General features: G+C 42.0%; 1 protein-coding gene across 2 annotated transcripts in view; it reads left to right on the top strand.

Annotated features, from left to right (window-relative positions):
* The window catches only part of LOC102194369 (dipeptidyl aminopeptidase-like protein 6), a 90,559-nt gene that overhangs the window by 9,328 nt on the left and 55,602 nt on the right, over nucleotides 1-25,629 (top strand). Inside the window, exons 1-2 of one of the 2 annotated variants that reach the window (XM_005721353.2) lie at nucleotides 5,457-6,027; nucleotides 6,270-6,465. The exons of the other annotated variant lie outside the window; for it this stretch is intronic. Of the exons in view, the coding sequence (XP_005721410.1) occupies nucleotides 6,274-6,465 (192 nt within the window). The 5' untranslated portion in view covers nucleotides 5,457-6,027; nucleotides 6,270-6,273. Of the gene's footprint in view, nucleotides 1-5,456; nucleotides 6,028-6,269; nucleotides 6,466-25,629 lie in introns of those variants that run through there. 2 annotated transcript variants of the gene reach the window in all.

Genomic DNA, 25,629 nt, shown 5'->3' with positions numbered 1-25,629 from the left:
CCCCTCCGCCCCCCTCTTTGGAAATGATGCCAGTGTCTGTGATTGATTCACCCGGCGAGTAGAGAGGGAGGCGTTCTCGCTGGGCTCCCGGACCCCCAGGTCATCCTTTCTCTTAGCTGTAGGGGAAGGGAGGGGAAGGGGAGGAGGTTGGCGGGGTGGGGGGGAGGAATTCTCAGACACCTCCAGCAGCCCCAACTTCACAGCACAAAGGTGTGAGCACAGCGAGAGGGGAAGGCAAGTGGCACTTCTCACCATGTCTGTCCTCATAGCCACCCAGCTGAAGATAGACACCAGCACTCCTTCCAGAAGGGTAAGAGGCCCTTTTAGCATGCATGACACGCTGTGGGGGAATGTCTGTGTTTGTGGGTGAGCCTCCTGCTACTGACAGAACAGGCTGCTGGCTGTTTTTGATAACAACTGGACAGGCAGGAAGAGAGCGGCGGGTCCTCATCTCCCCTCTGCCAGGATCTTGATGGACAAATGCTTACCACTTTTAATTTTCTTTCAAGAGGCGACTTCTAATGAATGGCTGGCTGCATACGCTGTGGAGAATACCTTGCGCCTCATTGTTAATCTTTGTGATGTTACCACATAATGACTTCAGTTCAGCTGCTCACTATGAGGAAAAGTTAGGTATGAAAGTATGATTGCAGTGCCATATTAGATGTTTTAAAACGACTGCTTTGCATTGCCTTTTCTTTGCTTAATCTTTGCTTTTGTGAAAATCCTCCAGACTTGACTTTGAGGTCAACTCATTAGATTAAATGCTGACAGTTTACTGCTCTCATGTTTGCATGCAAATGGGCTACAAGGGAGATTGATGACGAGCAGAAGTTGCTGTGCGACTTTGGTGTTCTTGAGCAATTAAAATTATGTAAATTGTAGCTTTCTGGAAGTTAGAGAAAGGAACGCCCGTAGCTCTAAAACTCTCTCCTGCAGAGCAGCGTTTAGATTTGTGCAGCACTCCAGATCACAAATACACTTACATTTTGTGCCACGTGGAATAATAAATGACCAGAAGGGTCATACCAATCAATAACTTGTGCAGGGCGGTTTGCATTAAGCCTTGCATGTCTCATACCATAAACTCCTTCAATTCATTTGTCATAATCCATTTTCAGCTCTCGTTTTGCTGTGCACACTATCTTTCTGTCCGCACCCAAACACACATTTGACAATAAATTTATAGTGACATGCTCTAGTTTGGTTTCTCTGTTTCCTATCTCCCCCTTCGATTCCTTCCTCTTTCTTCTCCCCATCATCTGCCGCCGCCACAATCCACAGCTGTAGTCTGCTGCTCCCCCTCAAACCACAGTCTATTCTACAGCATCAGCCAGCATTAAACTCCATTTCCTCAGTGACTTATCTGCTGCCATTTCAATTTGGGCTCAGTGCATAGCTTCCCTTCACTTGTAATACACTGGGAGAGTCAGCTCTCCATAAAAAATAATATTCCCCTTCCAATGGGACACATCCTCAACTAGTTTCACTCAGGGAATGGATTTTATGCAGGCAAATAAGGGCTTAGAACAGGTTAGAAATGACAATATTTCCATTTATGTGAATTTACAGTAGGAAGGTCATCAAATGATTCACACATAAAGTGTTACCTATATGAGACTAAATATGTGTCAGTGATTTGTAGCAGCTTCCTTCTTCTGTGCAGCGGACCAGAAGTGTAATGAATGCAGTACTTGCAGCCAAGAGTAATTGAAGTGACCATTGTTACATGGCCCGAAATGAGCCAAGTGTTGTAACGTAGTCTTAGGGTGTAATTCAATGATAAGGACTGTGAGACTCTGCAGTCTCACAGACTTTGGCTTTCAGTGACACACAATTCAATTTTGATAAACACTGATGGAGAAAGATGTTTCTACCCTGTGAGTAATGGCTGATCGATCTATCCATCTATCGATCGATCTATCGATCTATCTGTCTGTCTGTCTCTTGTGGTATCACAATACAGAAATGCTGAAAGACTTCACACTTTGCATGACAATAAGCTACAAAAATCATGATCCCTGTGTAAACAAATACCAATATGTGCAGTGCATCGCAGCATCAGTGTGTGTATTATAATAATCGTTCCAATACGTCCGTTTGATTAATTAGCTCTCTGATTTCTTTCCCACCATTTTTTCATCTGTGAATTACAATGCAAGTGAGTGAACAGGCATCTGCTTTTCCTTCATTCATTTGATAAGCTTTGCCTCTGGAAGTCACGTGACTGGGGTAATCCATGCTGTGAAGGAAATGTGTTTAAGGTGTTTTAATAAAAACATGCACGTTTGAGGCCAGAGTTTATACATACGATGTGAGTTAATGCTTTTATACGATATATTGCTGTGTGGATGTTCTGTCCTAACTGTTGACAATGCTGCTAAGTGCGCACCAAACTGTGGCTGACCTGCTGTTGTTGTTACAGTGATGCCACAAATCTGCCCCTTTCACCTCATTGAGTATCTTCACCGACATCTATTCCCTCTGTTCTGTGCTCCCCCGAGGAGACGTGTCTTGCAGCCTGAAAACATTTGATCTGGAGGCATTTTAATGAGTTACGGCGTGCTATTCCTTCTTGAAGACTGCTTCTGATAATTGGACAAATTTGATGTACACAAGTGTATTTGTGATGATTTTTAATCGATGTGAGAGCAAGCTATTTACAGCTCGGTAATGGACTGTCTCGAGAAGAGCTTCAAGATAAAATGTATGTGCCCAGGCCACAGTGAAACGGGGCATGTAATCCGACACCGGCAGCGGGGTGATAAAGAAACTTGTTGTCATGGTTGTCCCAGCACAGCATCGAGAGAAATCACTAGTGTCCAGCTAATGCCGAATGGAGAATGGTGGAAAAATGTGATTATGATGGGCTGTAACTGAATCTGTTCTCTCTTACATGCATGTAGAGGGGTTCAGCAATTTCCTTGTTCAGCTGAGTGATGTTCAGAGGAAATTAGATATTACTGCACACCCGCAAAACATCGATTGATTGATCGGTCTCCTCTTCCATCCAATTAATTTGTGTCATTTTGTTGTGCTGTGTGGAATGCTGATGGAAAGATGTTGGGCTGCAGTGGCATTTCACTTCATACAAATACATTAATATTTGCATTGTGAGTGATTAACTAAATTTATATAGGCACCACACTACAGTATGTACTGTATGGTATCCTGTTTATGGTAATAGAAATAACAGTATGCGTGATAGTGTTGCTGTGCAGCTTAATATCCAGCTTACCTTTGTTGTACATATTTTTAAAGATGTCAAACTTTAAGAAAATAAGATCAAAAACACTTAATTCTTAAAAATTTCCAAGCCAGGAGATCTAAAACAGAAAAGAGCAAACATTAAAAAGATTTTTTGTGTGTGTGTGCAATTATAAAAAGATTTACTTTCCTTTTTCTCTCTCAGATTTCTTGGTTTCCCTCTAGTCTTTCTTGCTAATAATGTTTAATGCTATTGTGGGATTTTTTTTTTACCTCCAGGCTGCCTCAGAGTTTTCCGCCTCTCTGCGGAGAACATGATCACCAGTTTTTGCCGTTGTTTCATTTCATTCTAGGAGGAGAAAAATAATGACTTCCCTCTGGTCCTCATATAATAAAATAACATCTGTGCATTCAGTTAGTAAAATTTCTGGCAAAGTTGGTGTGTCAGTCCCTCACTGGAATTAAAAAATAAACTCACTGAAGGGAGTTTACTGCATAGCGGAGCTTCATAAAGCCATCACTCACAGCGTCATAAAGTGCACCAAAGTGCATCGTATCATTTGAAATAAAATGCATCTGTGACGTGTTTGAAATATAATTACGATGTTCCATATCACAAGGGAGGTAAGCTTTAGCTTGCACTGTCTCCAACAGTACCATTAGCTACCCACAGAGGTTTTACTGCAGCTATCATTGTCATTATACCTGGTTATTATATGCTTCTTCAAATTTTTACCACCTGTAATGCAGAGCTTGACTGCAGTGGTGTTTGTGGGAGCAGGGAAAGGCGTAGCTCCAGTCATCTGCTGTGTCTGTGTGGAGGCGATAGGGGAGTCAAGCTGAGCCCGGGCTCCCCGGCGCTGTCCTGAGGGGAGCTTTAAAGCAGTGAGGCAGTTCACAATAGCTCCCCAACAAGGTGAGGGAGATTGGAAGACATCTATCAGAGAGGCTGGGATTGATGTCAAGTGACTCAGGCCTATTTCCCAAGGGGTGCGCAGACCCAGGAAAAGGCATTTATGAACTAGGGAAACAAATGACAAGGACCGAGGCAAGCCACTGTGGAAGGCGAGAGATTGCTGGAAGCCCAGAGATGTTCAGTCCAAAGCACAAGTTTCTGCTGAAACTCCAATTACGAGGTAGACAAAGCCTCAAACAAAGTTCATTACTTTTTGAATCATACTTGGAGTCAAAGGAAAAAATGAGTCAAACTCATGAGGAAGGGGAGAATGGGGAGTAACGTCCACTATCCTTATTTTGTTTTGTTTTGTAAATGGCCAAACATTTGAAATGAAAATTCTGTATTCCAGATAGATTTACTATTAATCGGGTTGTATTCATAATTCAAGCCACGAATCAATGAGCCTTCAGCATTTCTTCAGGACTCGAGATAACTCACTATTTATAAAAGAAATTTAATTGAAACTCACTCTTTATTCAGAGTTCAAGATAGACCTTTTTCATTTCTACTACTCTAGTCAGTTCACCTTGATAACACTTTGCAAATGATTGCCAAATGAACTTGATTTCACTTAATGAGAGAGGCAAAACGGCGGTATTCAGCAGAGTGTGTGCAGAGCTGTTTGGAGCTGCGCTTTGGTGCTGCTTTGAAGTTGTACCCCTCTGAAGATGACCTATTTCCCAGAAATACAGCTCAGCACCAGTTGGGTGGTAGTTTGAGTGAGAGGCCATGGCGTGTTGGCCTGTGGCATTCTTGACAGGAATGGCAGAGATTTGAACACTTTGACCCAAGAGCCTTTCCCTCCCTCCGTTGCATATAAGCCAATATTCTGCATTTACCAGAGCTGCATTGCTGTGGCCTCTGTGAGTATTTCAAGCATGAAATCACCTGCAGTGTTATGAGCTGAATAACTCTTGTGGTTGTGAACTGAATGAAAATATTGGGCTGAAGTAGGGAAGGGGCATTTTTATGGTTTGTGGCACTGCATGTAGAGGGGCTTTCAAGAAAGGTTTTCAGGCTCTAAGAAGCTGCAAAGGATACGTTTAACCACGTTTGTACACATTTTAAATATATATTCCTTTTATTTTATCCAGTTGTGTGACTCAAATATATGCTGTGCTTCAAAGTATTTTCTGTTTTCTATCTTTAAAGACAGAACTTCCCTCTTTGTTGTGTCACATGTAGAGTACACATCTTAAGAGGCGTTTGGTCAGCCTGTCCTAATCCAGCGCGCCACAGAGAGGCACTAGAGCTCCGTCCTGGGACCATACGCAGTCACATGAGAGGCAATTTTACAACCTCGCTCATGAAATCATAAATGAGAGAGGCTTCTTATTCTGCGCTTTCACATCGAAGTCTATACAAGCGAATCTGTGCATCGCTGGCGCATTTCTGCGCGCAAAGCAGTGCACAAAGAAGTGCAGTGACAGTAGTGCTACAGTAAAGCTGCTCTCACAGCGATGGTCACTTCACATGCAGAGCGCGTCTGCGGTGAGTACCGTCGGGCTCTCTGCGTCCTTCACACTTTTCATATGTGAGGTCAGTCCGGTATACACATAGCCGGAAGAGTCGAATCAGTATCTGTTGCTCGTTTGTTTTTGTTTGTTTTTGGACGGGGGGAGGTGGACAATCACTCGGAGTCATCTGGATGATCGAATATCTGATGGAAACTCAGCGCATCCGCCTGCCATCTCTCTGAAAGGAGGCATCAGGAAACTGAAGAGGGGAGACAACGTGTCGTGAATACAGAAGAGAGCAACTATTGACACCTACAGCCCACCAGTCTGCCGTGCGCCTGGGCAAAGCTAAAAGGACACGGCTGCGAATGATCCGGCTTTATATTGGTCTAACACTCCAACGCCGTGAGTCATCCACACTATCCACAGATGCTTATTTACTAGCCAAGTGTCTTCACCTCGTCCTTTTTTTTTTTTTTTGCTCCATCCCGGAGGTGAAAGCTGGCTGCCTGCCATCGGTTCTCTTCGAAGCGCAAATAAACCAAACAGACTGTCCAAGCCACACAATCAGACAAGACCTGCTTGTGACTCTGACATGCTGTAAGTTGCTTTTGTTGTTTTTGTTTTTTTTATCTGAACCGGACCAGTATTATGGCTTCGCTGTACCAGAGATTCACCGGAAAGATCAATACCACCAATTCCTTTCCGCACCCACCTGAGGCCAGCCACCTTCTTGGTGGACAGGTTGCAGACGAGGAAAACGCAGCGAAGACCCCTCAGCAACTCCTCGATGGGAGACCTCACGTCCAGTACCGCAAAAAATGCCTGCGGGAGGATGAGGACGTAAGAAATGATTTTTTTCTTTGTTGTTTGCATGCATAAAGCCACAATTATGCACATTTTGGACAGTAATTCTTCAAACACTCTCATTCAGACCCCAACAGGCCTCCCTGAAGCTTTCACTTTTAAAAGATGTTGAAGAAACTTTCAAAAGCTTGGTTTATATTCTGTGGCAGCCGCAGTTTTCCATTATTATGTTGCTTCTGCTTGTGTTGCAGTGTTTTTAAAAAAAACATTCATCTCTTCCACTACTAGCAATGGTAGCATTAAAGCTCGACGTGCTTCAGGTGACCGTGATGATGATTTGACTTAAAAATCAACACTTTCTGCTCCATATGTTTCATATCTGTCTGCAGAGAGCCGCTGATGGGTTGCATGGTGCTGACCGTGGTGCTGAAACTGCAAACAGCACCACAGCAGTGTTGTGGTTATAGAAAGTGACAAAACATAAGCGTCTGACTCATTTTTGAGAGGTTCATGAAGAGGGTGTTTGGCCCAACCATGACCCTAAACCCCCTCCCAACACACAAACACACACACAAGCCTTTAGCATTTAGAAATTTCTCACTGTGGATTTTGATGGATAAGTTGAGGGCCAGCTCAACGAGGCAGCTGCCTGGAGCCTCAACAGCACAAGGGACGCAAAGGAGAGGAAGAAATATTTTGTAAAATTTATAGTTCAACCTTAAAAATATGCCACTAATGTGCCCCAAGCACTGTTAAAGACACCGGTCACAGTAAACAGCTGATCTAAAAGGAAGCTACGCATACAGATGTTCCCTGCAGCATTATAAATTGAAGCCACATGTGATAAATTGCAGTGTGGGTGCAGGCCACTCCTCAGATTGCCTGTAGAAGTCGGATTGTTGGTTTTACAAAAGAGAGGCTGTAGCGGGGAACTAGGATCTAAAAGTTGAACAAAATATTACAGTCAGGCTGCAGTGATCTAGACACACAGACGGGTGCACAGCCAGAACTGTCTTAACAGGTTATTAATAAGTTTGACGAATATTTAATGTAACCCAGGGGAATCTGAAGGCGATGCTTGCTGCTTACAGCTGTTTATTGGAGTCTTTCCTTAAAGTTCATCCAATAATCGCAGCTTCATGGGGTTACTTACAGCTGCAGAATCATCAGGAGGGTTTCAGCAGAGAGAGTTATTAATAATCATTAAATATTCTCAATGCGGATAGAATTAAAACACAGTCTGTATTTTTTTTTTTTACACATTAGTCAGATGACCTGTCACACTCACACACTTTTTGCAGTTAAATCATTTGTTACACACCAGCTAATCCAAGGTTGAGTTCAAATGTTTCCTAAGGCACTGCAGTAGCAAGAACCAGTCCTGGATAGGAGGTACTATATGGGAAAAAATAATAAGAAGGCTCAGTTTATGAAACATTGTTGGAATGGCTTTTCTGCTCAGTCCTGCTGGATTGTGTTTGGCTTTGTTCTGTGCTTTTTAGATTTAATGACAGGTACATCATCACAATGCTTTTTATTAGTTCACTGTTTGTCTGCTTGTAGCCATGACGTGAAATTGCTTCTCATACAAAAACCAAAATGCTCTACTTCAGCCTTTCTCTATTAGATTAGAAGATGGCTATTTGGACTTTGTGCCTGTTAGAGACGACAGCACCCAGTACCTCCAAACTGTAGTGGTTTATGCAATCACCTAACAAGCAAAAGAATCCTGGTTCATTTATGGTGAAAACACAAAGTGTTTGTGTCATTCTGTTTTCATTTGTGAAAACAAACACAACATGAAGTGCAGAGCTCTCAGACAATTTTGTCCCCTAAACAACATTTGTGTTACTGGTTTCTCTTTTTTTCAGCCTAAGAAGACTCATATCCATCTAGCTATGTAGCATCAGCCATGCTTCCACCAAATAGCGAAAACTCACAGAAGGTTTCAGATTGGCTGGAATCTCACATTCTGTCTGCACAAAGACAGAGTTGTTAGGAAATGTGTTGCTTGTTTTCTGCAGGAAATAGAGGTATAGTCCTCTGGCTGTGTCCTATACGCCTCTGGACAAAAAGAAATAACCTACCATTGCTTCCTTTAAGCTTATTACCTCATTTTTATGGATAATTTTGTACTGGCGACTTGACAGTCACGATTTTCTTAACAAACAGACATCATTTTACCCGTTAAGTCAGAAGTTGTTATTGTACTGCAAGATTTCCAATTTATTACATTTGCACTATTAACCTTGAGGTCACCTTTAGTCCCAATGTCTCTCTGAGTCGTGCTGGAGCATGAAATTGCCTTTTGCCTCAAGAGATGGGGAGACCATTTCAAGAAGTACAATTTCCAATCCCTCCCTCCTTGGCAAAAGTTGTTGTTGTTCTCCTTTATTTTGCAGACGGAAGAAGCAAACAACTGAATCGGACATTCGTGAATTTAATTTCATTCATCCAAATATTTACCAGTGAACACTCGTGCGTCTGAGAGTTTACTCTGAGTTAATGAAAAGCACAAAGAATTACATTTTTTGTAAACAACAGTTTCATTTGTTTGCTGCTGTGTTCTTCTGAGCTCTTGGGTTCGCGAAATGCAGGCACTGCATCTTTGTTTGTCGGAGAGCTGTGTGTGTGTGTGTGCGTGCGTGCGTGCGTGCGTGCGTGCGTGCGTGTGTGTGTGTGTGTGTGTGTGTGAGATGAGATTAATTCTCGCTTTGCACTGTGTGTCAGTGTTTCATGGTAGAGTTTACGTCACCTAGGGAGATATCAGCAGTAGTTCGTTCTCCTCCTCATTACCCTTTACTGTAAATAGAGGCCTGTGAACATCTTAATTAACTGTTGGATATAAAGGTGAAACAGGGTAGCATTTTGCCTTAAGGCTGGAGCCTGGAGACACATTCATGACTCGGCCTGTATTGACATTTTCTTTATAGGTTACATAACAGAAAAAAAAACCCCACATCTCTTTTTGCTTGTGTCTCGCCCTGTGATCTGGAATAATGACATGTGACTCACAGTCAACATATCGAGTAATAAAAACAATATTCATGCTGTTTTTCTTTGACAAATAAAGAGGAGGTGGTTGAATTACCCTTTTTTATAGAGACCTTAAGACAAGTGACAAAACCTTATACGAACAAATATGAAAAAGAATCACTGTGAATTAAAGTAGCCCAGATTTATAAAGAGCCACGTGATAAAAAATATTGCTCTCTTTAACATTTCCTTCTCGTTTCCTTTAAAAAAGACATCAAATCTAAATTCTTGTGATCAATGATTTACTAGAGGCCATGCTTATGGTTCATTTTCAGCTGTAATAAGCATCATCTGATGTAATGAGTAAGCCTTAAAAATGTATAACTACAAACGAAGGACAAAGTCAACCTCCATTTATACCAGGGCTTAACTTCTCATGATCCTTTTATGGAGCTCTAATCTAGATTTTATGATTTGGTGATGAAGGCTGTCAGTTTTCTAAATAAGTTGAACATTTTACTGAATAAAAGCCACAAAATCCTACTGATTCCCATCGTTTCTATCCCCAAAATAGCTAAAAACAGACCTCCTGCTGCTAATTACAATGACAGCTGTATTCATGTCTGACTATAAGTACTAGTCATTAGTGAAAAGCTCATTTCCCACAGGGCCACCTTAATCTCAGAATAGCACGCTGCTCTATAATGCATTAATATTTCGATCTCGGTCTGGGCTTCCGCTTTTAAAATCAACCGAAGTATGCTGAAAATGTGGTTTCATTTTACTTTTAATTATCTCTTTTTACACATATATAATATGCCCTTATGACAAAGAGATGGTGTGATGGCGTCCCTGAGGGCCAAAGAAGCATTTTTGAAATGGCAAAGTGGGCAGGCTGTATCTCTGGGGACAAGCACAAAGAGCTCTGAGCTCTCTGATTTCCCTTTAGTAATTACAGGAGTTTGTTTGTAGTGAACCCATTGTATTTCAGGACACTGTCAGCTCTTCAGCATTGAAAGCATCATTACACTACATATCCTCTTTTAATTAATTTAATTAAGTTTCCTTTTGGAAGGTTTTATCTGAGGAAAAATTCCCTGAGCACTAAATTTTCAGATTCTGTTTTGAATCAGAAGGAAATTGATGTTCAAAAGGAATGAATCATAAATCACCTTTGCTGTGTGACTTAAAATTGAATTCATGTTGGATAGACTGCCCAGGGCTTATACATACACGAACACGCACGCAAACTCGCAGTCTGTCCTCATGCGTCCCCTTAACTGTGCCTTCTGCTTAGACATACTCCAGATCTGAGTAAGACAGTTTGGCCCGGTTCCCAAGTCTTCGTTTAGCTCTGTGCTTCCTTTGAGGTCCAGAGCTCAGATAAATCAGCCAGACGGAGCTCAAGAAGAGCAGCCAGATAAAAGAAAGAGAGCAATGAGATGCGTTAGGCTGTCCTCATTATCTTTGAGGAAAGGCTAACTGTGTGCTTCAGATGACGACTGCTTACTGAAGGATGCCACCGGATTTGTTACTTGGCATGCTAATCCAAAATGATCACGAATCCTGAGGCAAGCTCCCTTTTCATCAGTGCAGAAAGCCAGATGTGAATGTTAAGGATGGAAAACGGGAAAAAAAATCTACTTCCCATTACTTCCACGAACAAATATTTTATATGAGGAGCTATGCCAGGAAATTCTCTTGTCTGGATGCCACCACATTAGGCTTCAAAGGAAACAATCAAGACGCAAGCACACGCTCTAATTTTTAATAATTATGTGATTATTCCTGTAATCATAATTATGCTGTATGAGAGGAAAAATGTGAAGGAAGCCGCTTTAATGTGCAAATCATTGCATGAGACATATAAGTGCGGGAAAACATGAACTGTTGCCCTGTGTGCGTTCATAGAGGATTGTAGGTTGCTTAGTTTTGTCTTTATAAGCTTGTAGAGCTTTTAATGAAGCAGCTGGAGTTCAATATTTTGTGAGCCGGTGATGCAGAATTAGAACTTAATTGAAATTAAAGCTACTGTGAAAACATTAAGACTATTTTTCAGTTTCTTTCCCACCTGGGTGGACAGAAGATGGCGTTATAGTTGTGTATTGATCAAGTGATATTACAGTCGCATTTCACCTGTGACAGTTTCACTCTAATACCACGAAGATAAACACAGTAACTTGATGTAATCTGGTTTGTTTTATTAGCTTATGTGAAAAATATTTTGTCTTTACATTATTTTTCAGAAATATATTTGTCATCATATTTTTCTCTTTTAGCTGTTTTTGGTCTCCATTGTTCTGTGAGGGATGTTTCTGGCATTTTAGCCACTGTCTATGTACTAAGTACAGTTAGAATCAGGCATGTGGTGTACAGCTAAGTCTGATCCTATCCTAAAATAACAATAAAATACTAAATACTATATATTAAATAAAAACAGAAACACAGACGAGTAAAAATGACTTAAAAGAAATGGTGAAGAAATTTGTGCTGAGATGCAATTAAATAAATGAGAAAAGAGGTTCTGCAAAAGATAACAATAAGGTTGTACAGTCACCAGCTACTTTATTAGGTACACCTGTTCACCTGCTCCTTATCCATTCAGCTAATCACATGGCACTAACTCGATGCATGTAGAAAAGCAGACACCAAGCATCCAAATGGTGATTTAAGTACTTTTGAACAGATCGTGGTCGCTGGTGCCAGACTGGCTGGTCAGAAATTGCTCATTTCCACCCTCAAGAATGATCTGAACCACACTGGGTGCCACTTCTGTCAGCTAAGAACAGGAAACTGAAACTAAAATTCGCAGAGGTTCACCTAAATTGGCAAAAGTGTTTCCTGGACCGATGAGTCAACTTTTGCTGTGACAATCAGATGGTGGAGTCAGAATTGGTCATAAACAACAAGATAAGATCAATCCTGCCTTATATCAACAGCTTAGGCTGGTGGGGGTGGGATGATGGTGTGTGGGGGATATTTTCACGGCATGCTTTGAGCCTCATAATACCAAACATGGGTCAGAATCTCTGAGGAATATTCTAGAATTAAGGTACTTCTAAAGACAAAAGGTGATCCAACCCAGTACTAGCAAGGCGTACCTAATGAAGTGGCTTGTACTGTTGAATTATAGTAATTAATAGTTGAGTATAAAATCAGGTAAAACAGCATGAAAGTAAATATCACATGTGGAAAAAAACAAGCCAGTGCTTGGTTTCTGTACGTTTAAACCAGTGTGCAGTGCAGAGCACAGAAGGCAGACATGCTGTCACCCAGCGCAGCTCCTCCCCTCAGGACAACAAAGCAGCCGCGGCAGGACCTCATGCTCGATGTTGCCATGGTTGCAAAGGTGGAGAGGGTGAGGCTGTAAGCTCTGGGAACACACACGCTGCTGCTCGCTGGTGGCTCTGACTGCCATCTGGAGATGACGCAGCTCTCACATCGCACCCTGAATATCCTCCGCTCATACCAGCATACTGTGTCCATCATCATCACCACGATGTTAATTTTCCTTCTTGTTAAAAAAGTATGAATTCCCCTTTGACTCTCAATGAATACAAGCCTCCACTCTGGTTTCTGCACCAGGTCGCCATTGACAGACATATTCGACATCAGCCTTTTTTTTTTGTTGCTGTTGTTGTTTGCTTTTTTAGCTCCTCTGTTCCCAGAGGGCATCTCAACGGGTCATCCATTCCTCTCCCCGGCACCTCAACGCTCTGTTGACACCCCATCGATCATCCCTTCGCGCCCTGCCCTCCCCCAGCACCACCTCTACAGACCTGTCAGCGGCACACCAGCTGACTGCTGCCTCGCTGTTTGACTGTCCCTCTTCCTCCTGATGATTTACTGTATTATTACAAAAGCTGACAGCGAGTATTAGTCAGTGTTTAAACAGAGAGAGAGGCCTTATTACGCCGTGATGATGCTGAGCTTCAGTCTCTCGTGGTAGATTTTCTGCTCTGAAGATCACGTGAAGTAAACATATCATCAGCTGTCATTAGGCCTCCACGTGGGTATTTTGTAATCAGTGGTGTTCGAACACCGTTTTGTCGCTTTCTTTAATTACAGTCTGCGTAGTTGAAATTTACCGAAGCCGATTAAATATCGATGCAAATGCAGCAAAAAGAAAATCACTCCATCTGTCTACCTTCATTTGCGATCGTCAGCTTAATAATGGCGGTCACATCCACTTCCTTCACGTCACAGGGGATTATCTCACTCTTCAGATGCAACTTCACTCTGGATCTTTTTTTTTTTGCCTGTCCCATTTGGTTCTTTAACCAACAAGGAAGACCAACAAGGATACCCAATGGATTTATTTTGCCAAATGGATCATCATGGCATTGCCGTATTGGTCCATTTGATCGACCTTTGTTTTTATTATTTATTTTATTTTCAATTGTTACAGACGGGACAGACATGAGTGAGGGATAGGAAAGGGAGAGAGAAAGAGGAAGGAAAAGAAAAACAGAAGGGGAGAGAGACAGTGAGAAAGGGGGAAAAAAAAAAAAAAAAATCTCCTGGATCACCTGTTGAGAGAAGAAGAATAGAAAACAAGCAAAAAAAAAACAAAGCAATATACTAAACACAACACCATCGCATTAATCTAGCTAAGTGTAAACAGCAGTAAATACTAAATACTAAATATTGTTGTGCAGCACGCAGGACAGACAGACCCCTCGTCTGAGGATCCTCAGCCCTTCCCATGAGGGTGGCACGGATGCCCCTCCAGTGGTCCTCCTTGGGCTCTCACACTCTGGGGTCTCTGGATGTCTGGGGCCTGGATCTCCTCCATGCCTGCTTCATGCCCTGGGGGACGGGGCTATGGCTTTCTACATCCTCTTGCGGACCATTACATGGGGAAACCATTTGAATACAAGCGCGCTGATCCACACAGGTGTGCACATGGCTGTTCACTGTTCGTAGACTTAAATCACACCTTTCTTGGCTGCTACTTCAAAGCACATTGTGCGCTGTCACTCTGGATCTTAAAGATTCCTGCAGTGTTTAAGAATTACACGAGAATGCAGCTAAATATAACCGTCTCTTAACCTGTCTTGCGTCCCATTTTCTTTTCTCCTGTGCTTCATATTTATAAATGGAGGCAGCATTCTCACTGATTTGTTTTGAGGATGAGCTTTATTATGTGTGCAGCTGATAATCACCAGAGTAACTCCTTTTAAAACAGTCAGTTTTCTTCCTCCTGCTTTGCTTTACTCTATTTTTCACAGTTTATTGAAAAAATAAAGGTCATGTGCAGTAGGCAGTGTCATTTCACTGACATTTTAGATGCTGGAGACCATTTTTATGGCTTTTTCCTTGCACTGTGTCTGTTTTGCCACTAGAGACTGTTGTGTTCCAATCAATGCACCAGCTCTACGCTATGGTGAAGGCATCAACAGTGCAGTGGATAAGTGAGGCTTTGGTTGTAGTTAACACAAACTCAAAGATTTAATAGCCAAGCCAGTGTAGTGAGTAGTAGATCATTTATGTACCACCAAAGGCAATTTTTATTTTACCTCGCACTGCTTCTATAAATGTTATCAAAAAGCTGGCACACCTGATGGTGTCTCATCTGAGAAGAGGGTGAAAATGTCACCTCTCGTAAGGTTTGAAAAGGTTGTACGGTCATTACTTCACATTAAGAAATTGCTAAGACACTGATTAAGACTTTTTCTGCCAGTTATCAGTTGATTCACTTGATTGCGACATTTAATTCAAGGCTGTGAAAGATCAAATTGCCATATCCTCTCTGGAGTTAAATCAGAGGCTGACAGGTGCTTCTGTGTGGGTATTTTTTGCAGTAGCAACAAGCTCCATTCATGTATTTTTGAAAACAGCCCTCCTTTATTTAACTGAAACTCATCTGTGCCTCTGCAGCAGCGCTTCATGCTTAAAATTGTTTGATTCAGACAAAACAAGAACAAATCAGAGGTATAAATCTAACAGCAATGCGCACATAAATATGAACTATGTGGAGGAGATTTCACCTACAGCACTTCAGTCAGTTCGAATCAAAGCGACGAAGCCCCGCTGCCATTTCTCCCGAGTCCTCTCGCAGTCGTTTTCCGGGCTGAGACCAGGCAGCAGTAATCTGTTGTGTCACACGGGCAGATTCTCTTATCGACCCTGCCATGATACAGCAGCGACACACTCCTGAGAGACATGCACACAAGCAAGCACTCACACAGGGGTACAAGCACTTAATTTAACTGTCATACAGACACAAGCACACACACATGTGCGCAGGGCATTTGAGAATAAAAGCAAAGTTTACAAGGTCACATCACAGCGTGATAAATCCTAGAGATATCCAGTAGCAGACACGAGTTGGACCTAATGCATCTGTAGTAGCTGTGTCACTGTGGAGAAATAGAAATAGCGACGCTAATATGATTCCTGTTGATGTTTAGGTCTGTCTGCCGATGCTGCGACTTTATTAGCTGTCTCCATGATCATTTTGTGGCTTTGTAGCATCGCTGCTGCCTGACAGCCTGTGTGAGAAATGGAAGATTGGTGTAAAGATGGCAGGCACCAAAGTTTCATTCAGTCAAACAACTTTATGCTTGAAGTAATACATTTTACTACAGCAGCGAAAGAGAGTCCGAGTGTCGCATCTAGCTCAAATGTGATCACACAGAAACTGAGGAGTGGTGACTAGGCAGCACCTTCCCCCTCCAGGTGTTTGCTGGGGTGATGGAGTGGGTTAAAACAGCAGGTTGGCAGACATGGAGGGAAGCAGTCACACCGATGTCACAGGGAAAAATGGGAAATTCTCCAGTTTAACCCATGCAAACTCATGGTCCAATTTGTATTATTTACATCTCCCATAATTTTCATGAAAGTAGAAACTAGTCTAAGTTTTAATGGGTTAGAAAAGGCTGCCAAGTTGAGAGTGTATGTTCAGGATATGAGGCTAGGATGTTAGGGTGTATGACGCACTGCAGCTACAATTACCTGCTGAATGAGCTCACAGGCTTCGTCACATTCACTACAGCGTCATGAAATATGTATTAGTATTCCAAACTGAAGCCAAGTTATAGCAATTAGCAACATCATAGCAAAAGTATCGGCCGTCAAAAGATACACGAAGAGAACAAATCATTAGTTGAGCCTTTCTCGTGTCTTTGTTTGTTTGTTGTTTATGTCACGAGTGACAAAAACCCACAGAGTGGCACCGTAGCTCAGTTAGTAAGGTACATCCATTATCACTGTGGCTAGCAACAAAGAAACAGGATCAAAACAAAATGTACTTAGTGGGGAAACCAAGCAATCGCCTCTTTAGAGAGACTTACAGTACAGCAGAACACTGGATGAGATGAAACAGCCCCCAAACCTGCCAATCACCACAGCCACAACACTCCGAATAATGCACAACTTACACAGTTTGTATGGGTGAAGTTATTAAGTAAGAACAAAGAAATAAAATTACAGTTGTCATAAAGACAGACATCTATAAAATGTTTCTGCACCGTAATGGAATGCCTGCTCAAATACAATATGTGGAGTGTCAGCATACAGAAAGAAAAATGATTTGCTAACAAAAACAGCTGCACAAAGCTGACAGGAGAATCCGCAAATCCACGGGGGGAGGAAAAATTCAACTAAACTCAAAGAAATAACAGAGACGAGTGGAAGCAAACAAGAGGAAAGCAGGACACAGGCAAGCAAAGCAGGTTGGCAAACAAGAGAGGATAATCAGACAAAGAGAAAGGAGAAGAGAGCAGCATGAACAATTAAGTGTTTGGATAGTGGCACAGTTTTTCTCATTTTGCCTCAGTGCGTCACCACAGTGCATTTTCACATTGTTGTGGTACGAGTTAATCCTGGTTTCATCTGTCCAAAGAATTGTTGCAGATGTTTTTTAGATGTTTGTTGGCAAGGCTGAGTGTAACTAGTGGTTTGCACTTTGTTGTAAAGTTTGCTTTCACGAAGATATCTCTTGATTGCATACTTTGACAATGACACTCCTTACTCCTCGAGAGTGCTCATGACTTGTTGTTACATAGTTGCTTTTCTAAATCAAAGAAAGATTCTGGGATCATCCATTTTCCAACCAATACATGGCGCATATTACTTGCATCAACATCTCTTTGGACCTCATATTGAGAGGTTTAGTCAAAACTGTAGCTGCCAAATGCAAATTCAACAGTTTTATTTCCTTAATTTGTGAAAAAATAATGAGGGAACAGGCTTCACCTGACCATGAAACCGCTTGTCAGTCAATTGTGCATTTAATCACGAGCCACTGGAAATGTATGAGGATATGTATAAAGATGTAATTCCAGTTTGTTAAAGCTCTTCCCTCGCACGTTGACCGCTTGATTTAGAATCCACTCTGGTGGTGCACAGATGCAAAATTACAAAAATGTCATTGTCCTTAAATCCTTATGGACCCAGCTGTATCCACGCAGTGGTGACAGTTGCTTCGACACAGGCGGAAACAAGACAGGGGTGAACCTAATGAGGTCGGGACAGACAATCACGCAGGAGGGAAAAGAGCAGGAAGCAAAACTAGAGCGAGACTCGGGAGAAAACTAACCTTCAAAGCAAAGTAGAGAGTAACAAAAGATTTATGACTAGCACCGAGACACGAAGACAGCATGATGGCAGAGACAGGGGAAAACCAACAGGACCACAAGACATACGTCATTTTGTTTTGGATTGTTTCCATCTATTGGATGAAATGCAGTTTTCTATAAATTGTTCTTTATTTCTTCAAACTGAAAGCTCTTGTGCAGGGGTGGCAATCTCATTTCACACTTTGGAACACATTTAGCCCACTTTGGTATTAAATGAGCTAGATCAGTTTAATTTACCTAAACATTTAAGTCTTTGGGCTTAAATTGTAAGAAATAAATGTGCAAAATTAGGGAAAGTTCTGTCGGATAATCACACAGACTTTCCTCTAATTTTAAAACTGAAGCTTTTTGTTAATTATTCCAAAATTTCCTTTTTATGTTTTCCTACCGTGGTCACATTGTAAAAAACAAAGAAACAAACAAACGTTTCTGCCATTTAATTGTTTATCTATTACTTGCCTTGGTGTAGTATAAATAGCTGTGGGGGAAGTCTTCATCAATAAGAAAAGCTGTAAAACTCTAAACTGTAAAGTCCATGCTGTCCTTCACTTGTTCCAATGCTGTGTGGTGGACCCAATTAGAGTCTTCGCCAGGCCTATTTTGGCCCCCGGGCCTTATGTTTGATGCTCTTGTGTTTGTACAATGATGTTTGGTAAAGAAACAGATAAAACTGATAAATGGTAAAAATTTCGAAGCACTTAAAAAAATGTCTTTCTTTCTGTGTGTTTAAAATATTAATTTATGTAAACTATTTCTGTGAACCAGGTCTGCTCGTGTATTTTTTTGTGATGGTTAATTACTCACTAAATGCTTCTATACCCCTCCGGTGCCCCGTGTGGTTAACAGACCCCTTTTCACCTCAAACACTTTGACTGTCACCGCTTGAAAAGCAGATGTATAACTAATAGCATCAGCAAGCGCTAATGTGCATTCAGACAAGCCAGTTATTGAATCAGCACCCACAATGCCCGGACCCTGGCATGGAAACATCTCAAAAAAAACAACCCTGTTATTATGAATCTGGTTAGTCACACCTGTTTAACAAGTCCAACTGTCTGCTGTGATAAAAGTCTCTTGGCTCAGTCACAAAATGATGCCGCAGCTAAGCGGGCTCTCTCCTGCCTCCGGGCTCTGGTTTAGTCTTCTGATGAATAACACATGAGGGTTTCCATGTCGCATCCTCGTCAGACCTTTGTGTGCATTCTGTTCTTGAGCCGAGCAACAGGGGAGAAAAGTTTTGTCCCTCCTGCCATGAAGGTGGGTTTTATACCTCGTTACTTTGGCTAGAAAATCTCAGCGTGGAAGCTGCAGGTCAGTTTCAGCACAGAGTTGTTTGCTGCATCTTCTGAAGCCGTAGCTTGTTGTGCGAGTGTGTCTACCTGCTAACTTACCCCTTGCCTACAGGCATATATAGGTCATTGTCACCGTCGGGAGCTTTTTCTCTGTCAGCTACATTCTGTATGGCGGAGCTTTGGCCGCACATCAGCATCTCCGGTCAATATTTCCCTCCTGCTCCTCAAAGCCAGGAGTCTGAATGAGGCCTGGTGCTCCAGGGATAAGGGAGAAGATTGTGTTTTTTTCCCTGAGCTGGGAGTTGGGCTCTGACTTATGTGATGATGTTCAGTGTGGAGCTCATGTGGAGCTGAACAGAGATGGGGGAGATAATGATTGTTTGGTATAGCGGAGGTGGAAAGAACGGGGAGCGCTATTGAGTGATTCGCTATTTTGGAGCTGGCAGGCTGTCAAATCGTACCTCACCAAAGACGGGAAAGCCGAACCGGGATGATTGATGTTCCTCCCCTCACCAGATTGCCTGTTGCATCGTGGGATTACAGAGTTTTTATTGCTGAACATGTTCAGGAAGACACCATGATGCGCTGACATGTTCAGACAAACATACCACATGATCAGCTTCACTGAAGAGACTCGGTCTGTCTTTACTGTATCTTTCAGCTGCTTATGTCTTATGCTGACACCGGTCAGAAAGTTCACAGCTCCCATCTTTGGTACATGTAGAGTAACCATCAAACAGTTTCTAGTTTTTAGAGACAGCAACGATGTTTAATCTTCACCATGTAAGAATTTAGCGCTCTGTGTAGTTAGAAGCTTTGCGACAAAGCGCTAAAGTTCTACTGAAAAGTTGCCAGCTTCATTTCAAGTACATGTACAGCTTGTGTTGTTTGGTTTGGAACAACGCTGTCCTGTCGCGTTTCAGAGACTGGTTGGTGATATCCTGGCAACTACTGGTTGCTGTGGAAAAATGATCTTTCCTCAACTGGCTGGTGAGTGGTTTCTAACCAGTGGAGATTTCTTGTTTGTCTTACGTTAAATTGATCATTCACTAGCTGGACCCACGTCCTCATTTTAGGTCTGACAGTATTTTAGTAGATAAAGGTGAATGCTTGGACGTGAACAGCTTGCAGAACTGGGGGAACCTATATAGATGACAAGCGGAAGGAGCGTGTTTGGAGGCGTGGTCCCGCTCCTGAAATTCCATAATCTCCAATTACATCAATTTAATGAAGTCCTTAGCAGATTGCTATAGTTTGTATGGAAGTTGCTGACTTGTCTACAAAGACTTGTCAACTACTCCTTAAGCAGCAATGAAACTGTAAGGTGTGCAACTCACACCAGGAATGGCACGTTTGCGTTCAAGGTAAGAGTTGCGTCTCTTGAAATGTGTTTGTTCCTGCAGTGTAGGCACAACTTTAAAGATGGACCTTCTCTGTTTCTGGTTTGTGCTGAACTTTTACAAGTTTAACTGCCGCTCAGTGGCTTGTTAGCAGGTATTTGCAGACAAATGAGCGTCTGATAGCAACCAAAACAACCACAAGTAGTTTTATGGTGCAGAGCCCTCTTTTGTGACAGATTTCACCTACAGTAGCAACAGCCAGCAACCACTCGCCAGCCAGACTGGAGGTTGGTAGGGAGTTGCAGACTGGTCTTCATGTCTGAGTGATTAAGGCTTAATGGAAGTCGCTAAGTGATGTTTTCAATTTGAAACATGGCAAACATTGCCGAATGCACCCTCACCTGAGCAACAGCAAGTTTTTTCTTGTTTTCTTTTCAAAAGCTCAACTTGAAAACTGTAGATTTAAAAGTAAAAGTGATGTATATTTTTGTTAAATCCAGCTCACATATCGTATTTTTTCAGTTGAAAAAGAATGCATATTTAAAGCTAATCTTGTCTTTTAAAACCTCTTTTGATTTCCGTATGATTTCCATAGAAATTTGTAGTTCTTGAGTATTTCTTTCTTTATAGAAACACTTTCTACCTGATTTGTTGTTTAATCTTTCTTAAGCAGGAGACAGTCCACAAGTGTCACATTAGACGGAGAGCACAGATAGCGTGAATACCATACCACATATTAGCTTCACTGAGACATTATTAGTTCATGTAAGCTCCCAAAACTGCAAGGAATTGGAGTCTGCACCAGCCTGCAGCTGTATGAGCTGCACTTTTATCAATTGAGAAAGGCTGTATTTCGGGTAAAGTGCTCCTGGGAGAAAAGCGGAGGGGAGACAGGATAAACAACCCTGGGTAAAAAGCACCATAATGTGGCTCAGCTCCGCATGTGGTGTGTAATGCTGATCTGTGCTGAACAGCAAAATGTAGCTAATGGCCCAGGTAAGTGGTTCAGTGCTGATTGTTGTGAAGGGGCAGAGCTCTCTGGCTTCATCCTTCACTCTTTTGAAGAGGTTGTGTTCCAGGGTTCAGCGCGGCCATCAGCAGCACCCCGTTCTTGCAGATCTCCACCCAGTAATCTGACAGGACCTCCTGTGGCGTGTCTGCAGAGGTGTCAGGTTCTCGTTGCCTTCCTGGGGTTTCCTTGATGACGTGATCTATACTTGAGAAAGCAGGGCAGTGTTTCAGGTGGAAAAAGTCTTTGCCAAAACACACCCACTCCCCCCCACAAACACACACACACAGGCATCAAACGACTGTGTGCACACGCACTTTAACTTAATGCGTGGATTGTGAAAGTCCAGAGATGCTGACTGTGGGTTTATTCGCAATGAGAAGTGAGGTGTGTCTTTTTGATGATGAGGTTATCATTCCCTGCCTCTCTTTAAATCCACATCAGTCCTTGCTTTCTCTCGCCGGCACTTCATATTCCGCCTCTCTGCCACGATGAAAACACGCAAGTTGTCGCGGGTGGAGAGACTGTGGAGGGTGAGTGCTCAATTTGTTTAACGTCTTGTTTCTTATTTATAATTATGCTTTTAATCAGTCAGTTATGGAACACTCGATGGGCATGTTCAAAGAAAATTACAAAGTGTTGAGGAACGTGTCAGTGCTTTTTAAAAATGTATTTATTTTGCTTTAAACCATTCTGATGATATAATGAGCACTTGAGATGATAGCCCACGTTGTGGCTATTGAGATCGGATGAGTTTGGAGAAAAATCACAGTCATCACATCTGATAATGTCTGGTATTGTAAATTTAAGCACTGAAGGGCTGAAGGGCAACTTTTTGTGATAAGTGCAGATTAATCTGCGCCACACTGCAGATTATTTAAAGTTATACTAAGCATACTTTGTTTTAGTTACTTCAACGTCAATGTTAGTGCTGTTTATGGCATTTTTATTACTCTATCGGATCAACATAGTTTTTTCCCGTGATGCCATACTTTACATGAAGCGAGCTGAAGTACCAGACACACAGGGTCCAGCAAAGAAATCTCTTAAGGCACTCTGTGCATAGGCATTAATTGTGGTTAAGCAAAAGATGCACTGTAATGCACAGAGTGCTTCCTCAGTCCCATCATGCAGTATCAGTTTTTTTGCTAAGAAGCATTTTTGCTATACCCCCACCTCGATGGTGTCCTTTAGTAGCAATCGACTGTGGGCACTGTGAGATAATCTGAAAAGGGAAAAGCTGAACGTTTCGCTGTGTGCTCGCTCTGGATTAAGCGTCCGCTCAACTTTACAACATCCTTCCTTTAATAGAAAAGAAAAACTGTCCCTTTAATACATTTTCCAGTTTTAATCAAATGCTTACTGACCTCAACAGACACATGAAACAGTTCAGCATTCATTAATGACACCGTCATACAGGTGTGGGCTCAACAGTGCAATATGTTTCACTTTCAAGCCATGGCACAGGAAGCAGGAGGTAACAACAGAGACGCAGTCTGTCTGTCGTCTCTTTATTTTGCCGGGCATCCTTGGGTGTTGTCCTTGTCACTAGCTTGTTGCCTTATATGTGCATTTGCTTTGACAGGATTTCGAGTTTGGCACAAACGGTTTTGGTCCCTGGAGAGGCTGAGCTCGACAGAGAGCTGACAGTGTGCAGGCTGTCACAATATTTTTGCGTTTTCTCTGTTTTATAGATGCTACTGCTACTATCAGATAAACTCCTGCAAACACTACCCATCACTGCGCTTGTCATTCAGTGTCCCAGAAGTATCACAGCGGCTGAATCTTATTACTCTGCGAGTCCCCCGACCTTTCTTCTAGGGGCACAGTGAAGATAACCTTGGTCGTTTAGGGTTAAATTCACGCCTCGTGTAGGATGCATTGTGATTGATATAACTTTAGATGTAGAGCTGCAGGCTGGCTGGATTTAAGCTGACATTGAGAGAGACGGGTTACGCCCTTTCACACTACACTGATGAGACGAGACTCAGGTGTACATCTGCATCTAAAGGACAAAGGTCACTCTTTCGAAGATGAGATTGTTCAAACTTTGGACTGAGCAGACAGATGGTTTGAAAGAGGAGTAAAAGAGGGCAACTGTTCCATTCTGAACGACCGTCATTGAACAGAGGTAGCACCAGCTCTCAGCCACCTGCAATGCAGTCTTGAAATCCCCTCTCACAACTTGCGTCAGGTGACCTCAATAGGTCACACGATAGGGTGGGGCAAAGTATTAGATTAATAGTAAATCACACGCCATAATGTAATGATGTGCATGATCAACGGTAGATCAGCGACCACCTCCAACGAGGACTACCCCCATAGGGGTTAAATGCCTGGATCTCTCCGTATCCGCAGATGTGTCAAAGAACTCAAAGAAGTCCAGTCACCTTCTTTTTTCAAGCTCTTAAGACCATTCACACTCACATCCAAACCTCAGATACACAAACAGCAGTACTTTTGTTTTAAGGCAGAATACATGCAGCGTAATACTGTCATCGCATTGTCTGCACTTAGAATCTGGTGCTTTTTTACTGCAAATTTCTGCATACTAACAAAGGTAAGCCAGTCAGCGTGTGCATGTTTCTGCACATTTCAGAATAAAATGCCTCAATGATGGAAGTGGAAGTGAATGGAATAAATGTTATTGCCAAAGATGTGGAGGCAAAAATTTGCAAATGAATTGGCTACTGTTCAGTTGGTTAAGCTTTCTGCTTATTCATAGTGGTCATCTTCTTTGCTTTCAGTCTCTGTGAAAGCATGTGGGTGTATGTATTTGTATGTAAAATATCCAATTTGGCTCTGAAGACTAATGAAGAAAGAAGGAGCAAATAATGAAAAACTAAACTAGATTCTAATTTTCTTTTTTTTCTTCTTTTTAGTAATCAGAAGCTTCCGGAGATGTGGAGCAGTCTGATAATAAAAACTTTAAATGGATAAAGATTAAGCACATACTCCTAATTTGCTTTTGATCACTTCCCCCTGAATCTCTAGGATTCCTTTCTTAAGACAAACAGAACAGCACTGATATATTATTCATCCCACGCTGCACGCGTGCATCATTATCATTTCCTTTTGGCCCCAACAAAGAGGCTATTTTACACCTGCGGCTTTTGTTTATTCGATGATTTGTAACTCCCTTATCCAAACACATTGCTACTACTCCCCTCGTTACTGCCCTTGCTGCAGCGCTTTATCATCAGCAAATTTCTATAACAACTTGCCAAAATGCAACATTAACTTGGAACTTTTTTTTTCGTCTCTTAATTTTACGACCCTCTTGTAAGTCATTGATGAGAACACATAAAGTTCACGAGGCTCGTAAGTCTGTTTTACGAAGACTGGATCAGCAGATGGGTTAATGCTTTGTAAATGCATGCTGACTCACACCGCTCGTCTCTCTCTTTCTTTTATAGATGCCAGATGCCTCTGTGCTGCTCTTAATGAACAGCTCTGCTATTTCCTCGTTGATGTTGTTTTCTTGCATTTCTTGCTCATATCCACCTAACAGATCTCAACTCTATATATGCATCTTTTTTTCTTCCCCCCCCCCCCATTAGAACAATCTCTAAAAGCCTCTGTGATAAAAGGGGAAACGCTTGTGATCTCCTTTCACATATCGGGTTAAGACACTGATGACAATGCTCCAGTTAGATGTGTCTAAGATACCTAAAAACAAATGTAATAATGGCAAACTATGGTTTTGAATTATGCATTATTATTACTGCAGGGCTCTAGACTAACTTTTTGCCATGGGCGTACCGGTACACCTAACTTTTTAAAGTTAGGCGTACCGGCACAAAAGTTAGGCGTACACAAATTTTATAATAATTTCTATAATATAATGTGTTTTTCTGGATACACTGTGCTTTTTCAGCATTCAAAGATTGATGACACCGTGTCAGAGCACTGGCTATGAATTTCAGAAGGATCAGGCCTTAACTTAACAGAAAAGTTATCAATAGTTCTTTTCCTATTACAGCTACATCCACTTCTGTCGT

This window comes from Pundamilia nyererei, unplaced genomic scaffold (assembly GCF_000239375.1).
Source record: "Pundamilia nyererei isolate P.nyererei 1_Seehausen unplaced genomic scaffold, PunNye1.0 scaffold00004, whole genome shotgun sequence".
NCBI lineage: Eukaryota > Metazoa > Chordata > Actinopteri > Cichliformes > Cichlidae > Pundamilia > Pundamilia nyererei.
The sequence above is the reverse complement of the archived record's forward strand: the minus strand, read 5'-3'. Positions and strand labels throughout refer to the sequence as shown.